This window comes from Eleutherodactylus coqui, chromosome 12 (genome assembly GCF_035609145.1).
Source record: "Eleutherodactylus coqui strain aEleCoq1 chromosome 12, aEleCoq1.hap1, whole genome shotgun sequence".
Classification (NCBI taxonomy): Eukaryota; Metazoa; Chordata; class Amphibia; order Anura; family Eleutherodactylidae; genus Eleutherodactylus; species Eleutherodactylus coqui.
In genome coordinates, this window is record NC_089848.1 from 54,603,521 (window position 1) to 54,610,543 (window position 7,023).

Here is a 7,023-nt window from a genome sequence, read left to right on the forward strand (position 1 = left end):
ATGTTGTGGCAGTCAGTGTGACTTACTATCATTACACTAATATGACATGGCGTCAGCAGTGAGTGTCCGATGTGGTGTTGTTAGTATTACACAATTAGTGTCATTAGTGTAATGTTGTGTCAGCACAGTGTGACTTACTATCATTACACGGATATGACATAGCGTCAGCAGTCAGTGTCCGGTGTGTTGTTAGTATTACCCAATAAGTGTCACTGGTATAATGTTGTGGCAGTCAATGCCCGGTGACATTATTATTGCACTGGTGTAAGAGAGAGTCTGCAATTAATGCCCACTGCTTTCTAAAACTGCCAGCAATCCATGCATAGTTATTATTACAGTAGTATATAGCTGGACAAGCAATCAGTGCCCTGCGGACTGTGTTGTCCAAATACACTCATTGTCAAAAAAAAATTCAAGCACCCAGAAGGAGTTGTTGGAATAGAATGACACTTTTTCTGTGTGATTACAGCGCTGATATAAGTAAGTGATTACACTATCAAAGAAAAGGATCCTTTATTGTGGAAAGCGGAACACTTGAAGGGAAGCTCTAGTATGCTGTTGTACTGCCTCTAGCTTGGATACAGGATGTGATACAGGAGGGATGGAGAATCTAGTACCCTGTTGTACAGCCTCTAGCTCAGATACAAGATGTGATACGGGTGGGCATGGAGGCTCTGCTACCCTATTGTACCACCTCTAGCTAGGATACAAGATGTGATACGGGTGGGCATGGAGGCTCTGCTACCCTGTTGTACCGCCTCTAGCTTGGATGCAAGATGTAATATGTGTGGGCATGGAGGCTCTAGTTGTACCAGCTCTAGCTTGGATATAAGATGTGACACGGTTGGGCATAGAGGTTTTAGTACCCTGTTGTACAGCCTCTAGCTTGGATACAAGATGTGATACGGGCGGGATGGAGGCTCTAGTATGCTGTTGCACTGCCTCTACCTTGGATACAAGATGTGATACAGGCGAGCATGGATGCTCTAGCATATTGCTGCAATGTCATTGTCCCTCATACCACTACTAGGGGTGACCGACTGTTAAATGTAAAGGAGCTCCAGACATCACACCAGCAGTGGGGGCAATGCCGCTCCACAGCAAAGACAGGATTGAGGCGTTCACCCCGAGGTCTCCTGACACGAACATGACCATCATTGGGGCCCAAACAAAACCTGAATTCATCACTGTAGACAACCCAATTCTACTCTGTAGCTATTGAGTTTCATCATTCACAATACCACTGTGAATGGAGGTGACGGTGGGTGGGTGCCAAAAACAGTACAAATAATGGGCGCTGTGAGTCCAAATGTGCTTCAGCCAAGAGCCTGCAAATGGTTACAATAGATCCATGGGCCTGTAACAATGGTGGCACCTGTCTGTGGATGGTGGACAATGAAACAGTTGGAGCAGCTTGTGACTGTTGGATGATTAGATGCTCCTCTCTATTGGTGGGCTGTTGGGGGGTCTTGAGCCGATCACCTTGTGTGCCCTCACACATCCACTGGTCCCAACACCTCCTAACAGTCAGGTCAAAGAGGCCGGTGGGAGACAATTCATTGATACGACCATGCAGCTTCTCGTATCACCATAATGGTGATCAACAAGCTCTACACAAGCAGAAGAAGAGGTCACTACACACAAGGAGCCTCCGAGAGCCTTTTATAGGCCAAGGGTGGAACCACTTTTAGGGCATCAGCTGACAAGATCGTTTATCTATCACACTGCAACTCTAATCATTTGCATATCTGCCTGAGATGTAACTGCTTGCTGAGTTTTGCAACAAAATGACAACTACGACTAGGGGCTAGATCTTTACAAAAAGGGGACACATTAGCACACAGGCAGAGCACACGCTCCCACCTCCTGTCTACTACATGCTTATCTCCTGTCTACTAGTTTGTTGTTGGAGCAGTTACTGTGCAACTATCTCACAGCTCATTCGCTATTATGGGTCAGCTGACCACACCACTGCTACTCAGGCCTGCTTGGAGAGGAGTTCCTGATTGCTTCTAGTCAGCCTCTATTCAGATATTCCTGGCTTATACAATGTGTTGCTGGTTATAGCGTAAGCGAAGTGCACTTAAAAACATTATTACCTCTATTATCCTGTTCATTGAACAGTGTTGTCACAGTACTCCTCACACTGTTGTGGCTGTCACACACTCCTCACACTGTGTTGTCCCTGTCACACACTTCTCCTCACACTCTCTCAGGGTTGCGGATGTCACACACTCCTCACAGTGTTGTCGCTGTCACACACTCCTCTCCTCAGGGTTGTCGCTGTCACACACGCCTCTCCTCAGGGTTCTCGCTGTCACACACGCCTCTCCTCAGGGTTCTCGCTGTCACACACGCCTCTCCTCAGGGTTCTCGCTGTCACACACGCCTCTCCTCAGGGTTCTCGCTGTCACACACGCCTCTCCTCAGGGTTCTCGCTGTCACACACGCCTCTCCTCAGGGTTCTCGCTGTCACACACGCCTCTCCTCAGGGTTCTCGCTGTCACACACGCCTCTCCTCAGGGTTCTCGCTGTCACACACGCCTCTCCTCAGGGTTGTCGCTGTCACACACGCCTCTCCTCAGGGTTGTCGCTGTCACACACTCCTTCTCGGGTTGTCGCTGTCACACACTCCTCTCCTCAGGGTTGCGGCTGTCACACACTCCTCTCCTCGGGTTGTCGCTGTCACACACTCCTCTCCTCGGGGTTGTCGCTGTCACACACTCCTCTCCTCAGGGTTGTCGCTGTCACACACTCCTCTCCTCAGGGTTCTCGCTGTCACACACTCCTCTCCTCAGGGTTCTCGCTGTCACACACTCCTCTCCTCAGGGTTCTCGCTGTCACACACTCCTCTCCTCAGGGTTCTCGCTGTCACACACTCCTCTCCTCAGGGTTCTCGCTGTCACACACTCCTCTCCTCAGGGTTCTCGCTGTCACACACTCCTCTCCTCAGGGTTCTCGCTGTCACACACTCCTCTCCTCAGGGTTCTCGCTGTCACACACTCCTCTCCTCAGGGTTCTCGCTGTCACACACTCCTTCTCTGGTTGTCGCTGTCACACACTCCTTCTCTGGTTGTCGCTGTCACACACTCCTCTCCTCAGGGTTGTCGCTGTCACACACTCCTCTCCTCAGGGTTGTCGCTGTCACACACTCCTCTCCTCAGGGTTGTCGCTGTCACACACTCCTCTCCTCAGGGTTGTCGCTGTCACACACTCCTCTCCTCCTCAGGTTGTAACTGTTACACACTCCTCTCCTCCTCAGGTTGTAACTGTTACACACTCCTCTCCTCCTCAGGTTGTAACTGTTACACACTCCTCTCCTCCTCAGGGTTGTCGCTGTCACACACTCCTCTCCTCCTCAGGGTTGTCGCTGTCACACACTCCTCTCCTCCTCAGGGTTGTCGCTGTCACACACTCCTCTCCTCCTCAGGGTTGTCGCTGTCACACACTCCTCTCCTCCTCAGGGTTGTCGCTGTCACACACTCCTCTCCTCCTCAGGGTTGTCGCTGTCACACACTCCTCTCCTCCTCAGGGTTGTCGCTGTCACACACTCCTCTCCTCAGGGTTGTCGCTGTCACACACTCCTCTCCTCAGGGTTGTCGCTGTCACACACTCCTCCTCGGGTTGTCGCTGTCACACACTCCTCTCCTCAGGGTTGTCGCTGTCACACACTCCTCTCCTCAGGGCTGTCGCTGTCACACACTCCTCTCCTCAGGTTGTCGCTGTCACACACTCCTCTCCTCAGGTTGTCGCTGTCACACACTCCTCTCCTCAGGTTGTCGCTGTCACACACTCCTCTCCTCAGGGTTGTCGCTGTCACACACTCCTCTCCTCAGGGTTGTCGCTGTCACACACTCCTCTCCTCAGGGTTGTCGCTGTCACACACTCCTCTCCTCAGGGTTGTCGCTGTCACACACTCCTCTCCTCAGGGTTGTCGCTGTCACACACTCCTCTCCTCAGGGTTGTCGCTGTCACACACTCCTCTCCTCAGGGTTGTCGCTGTCACACACTCCTCTCCTCAGGGTTGTTGCTGTCACACACTCCTCTCCTCAGGGTTGTCGCTGTCACACACTCCTCTCCTCAGGGTTGTCGCTGTCACACACTCCTCTCCTCCTCAGGTTGTCGCTGTCACACACTCCTCTCCTCAGGGTTGTCGCTGTCACACACTCCTCTCCTCAGGGTTGTCGCTGTCACACACTCCTCTCCTCAGGTTGTCGCTGTCACACACTCCTCTCCTCAGGGTTGTCGCTGTCACACACTCCTCTCCTCAGGTTGTCGCTGTCACACACTCCTCCTCAGGTTGTCGCTGTCACACACTCCTCCTCGGGTTGTCGCTGTCACACACTCCTCTCCTCAGGGTTGTCGCTGTCACACACTCCTCTCCTCAGGGTTGTCGTTGTCACACACTCCTCTCCTCAGGGTTGTCGTTGTCACACACTCCTCTCCTCAGGGTTGTCGTTGTCACACACTCCTCTCCTCAGGGTTGTCGCTGTCACACACTCCTCTCCTCAGGGTTGTCGCTGTCACACACTCCTCTCCTCAGGGTTGTCGCTGTCACACACTCCTCTCCTCAGGGTTGTCGCTGTCACACACTCCTCTCCTCAGGGTTGTCGCTGTCACACACTCCTCTCCTCAGGGTTGTCGCTGTCACACACTCCTCTCCTCAGGGTTGTCGCTGTCACACACTCCTCTCCTCAGGGTTGTCGCTGTCACACACTCCTCTCCTCCTCAGGTTGTCGCTGTCACACACTCCTCTCCTCAGGGTTGTCGCTGTCACACACTCCTCTCCTCAGGGTTGTCGCTGTCACACACTCCTCTCCTCAGGGTTGTCGCTGTCACACACTCCTCTCCTCAGGTTGTCGCTGTCACACACTCCTCTCCTCAGGTTGTCGCTGTCACACACTCCTCTCCTCAGGGTTGTCGCTGTCACACACTCCTCTCCTCAGGTTGTCGCTGTCACACACTCCTCCTCAGGTTGTCGCTGTCACACACTCCTCCTCAGGTTGTCGCTGTCACACACTCCTCTCCTCAGGGTTGTCGCTGTCACACACTCCTCTCCTCAGGGTTGTCGCTGTCACACACTCCTCTCCTCAGGGTTGTCGTTGTCACACACTCCTCTCCTCAGGGTTGTCGTTGTCACACACTCCTTTCCTCAGGGTTGTCGCTGTCACACACTCCTCTCCTCAGGGTTGTCGCTGTCACACACTCCTCTCCTCAGGGTTGTCGCTGTCACACACTCCTCTCCTCAGGGTTGCGGCTGTCACACGTTACCTTACAGGCGGAGTACACGCCGAGTTTCTCCAGTTTCTTGGCCCGGGGAGCCGAGCGGTGCTGCCCCTTCTTGGCAGCGATTCTCAGCGGGGCAGCTCCAGCACCTCCCCCTGCCGGACTCTCCGCTCCCCGGGCTGCTCCTCCGGCTGCTACCGTAGCCGCCGCCGCCGCTGCCGCTGCCACCACCACGGCCGGAGAGCCTTGGGGTGCCACCGTGCCCAGCCCCGAGCCTCCGTCGGCAGCCGCCTCGGACATTGCGGGAGCCGGCCCGGGGAGAAGAATGCCCCCTCCCCTCCTCCGGTGCACAGATCCCTGGGCGAGGTGACGAGCTCTGCAGCCGTTCCCCCAGCAGGGAGGCAGCTGGAGCACATCACCGCCTCCCTGCCTCTCTCCTCCTCCTCCTTCTTCCCAGTCCTCCCTCCTTACTGCTGCTGTCCATGGCGGCTGCGGCTCAGTGTGGAGGCAGCATCCCCGGCTCGTCCTCCCGCAGCAGCCGACATGACAGGCTCATCCGTCAGCGGGAGGCTCCTCCATTTACACCATGCTAGCGCTGAACTAGGGGGCGCTATAGGCAGCGGCAGTGGGCAGCTGGAGATGGCTTCACCCCGTATTACCCGGCTGCAGGGGACCTCGCTCTGCTGTGATGGCAGGTTGTAAACATTATTTTTATGAATGGAACAAATGACGCAAAATACCAAAAAACTTAAAAAAACCCTGTCCTGCACATGAAGTCTAGTAGAGCCCAGTTTTCAGGTCTGTTCACCACCACTAATTTGAAAGAGCTATCTCTAGTGCGCAATTGTGAGTTCTGCTTCACTTTTTCGCCGGCTTCACACGGGCGCGCGTGTAATGGCGTGCAGCTTAGCGCAACATTTTTGTGCTATGAATGAAGCTTTTTATCACCTCCATCGGCGTACTTTACTGCACCTTTTCTGCCCGCAGGGCATGCTCATCCGCTGATGGGACAGAAAGGACACCGCAGAATTACGCAGCGTTTCCCGCATCTCGCGTATTGCACACGCATTATGCACCCTCCATTGACTTCTATGGAGCCTTTGTGGTGCAAATACACAGAAAAAAAAAATTGCACGTCCGGAATGCGCCTGCAAAATACGGAAACGTGTAGCAACCCATTGGAACCCATGAGTTCTGTTCTCTGCGTATTGCGCTCTTTTGTGTTCTTTTTCCTGCGTAATTCTGCAGTGTTTCACGCATGTCCTTCGTATTGTGCGTGCGCTTGTGCCCCCCCCCCCCAACTTCTATGAGGACTTTTGGTGCGCAAATCCACAGAAAAGTAGAGCATGTTTTTTGTTTTTTTTTGCGTGATCAAAATGTTTCCGTAAAATGCGAAAATCTGAACAAAGCCATTGAAATCAATGGGTTCTACTCTTCACAAATACGTCCGCGTGAAGCCGGCGAAGGCCTCTGTCACACAGAGACCTACGCATGTAAAAAACGTGCGGCTATTAGAACCAACGGTTTGCTATGGGAACGTTCAGATGAAGGAATCTTAGACACGCAGACATCTGAATGTTCCCTTAGTGGTCCGCACGTTTTTTACACACGTGATTTTTTTGGTCGTAGGTCCCCTTGGAAAGACGCCTTAGACTACCTTCACGCACAATCTTTTTTTTTTTTTTGTGATGGTAAAAACATCAGAAAAATCACGTGTTTTTTTTATTGATGCACACATTTTTAATAGGTGTTATTTTCGGTGGCGTTTTTTTTTGTTACATATAGGTTTTTGTGTTT

The 7,023-nt window shown here is 52.9% G+C and overlaps 1 protein-coding gene across 1 annotated transcript in view; it reads right to left on the reverse strand.

Annotated features, from left to right (window-relative positions):
• Positions 1-5,747, reverse strand: part of KAT2B (lysine acetyltransferase 2B) — a 94,019-nt gene extending 88,272 nt beyond the window's left edge. The window contains exon 1 of the mRNA XM_066585231.1: positions 5,272-5,747. Within this exon, the coding sequence (XP_066441328.1) occupies positions 5,272-5,526 (255 nt within the window). The 5' untranslated portion in view covers positions 5,527-5,747. The remainder of the gene's footprint in view (positions 1-5,271) is intronic.
• Positions 5,748-7,023: the final 1,276 nt, after the last annotated feature.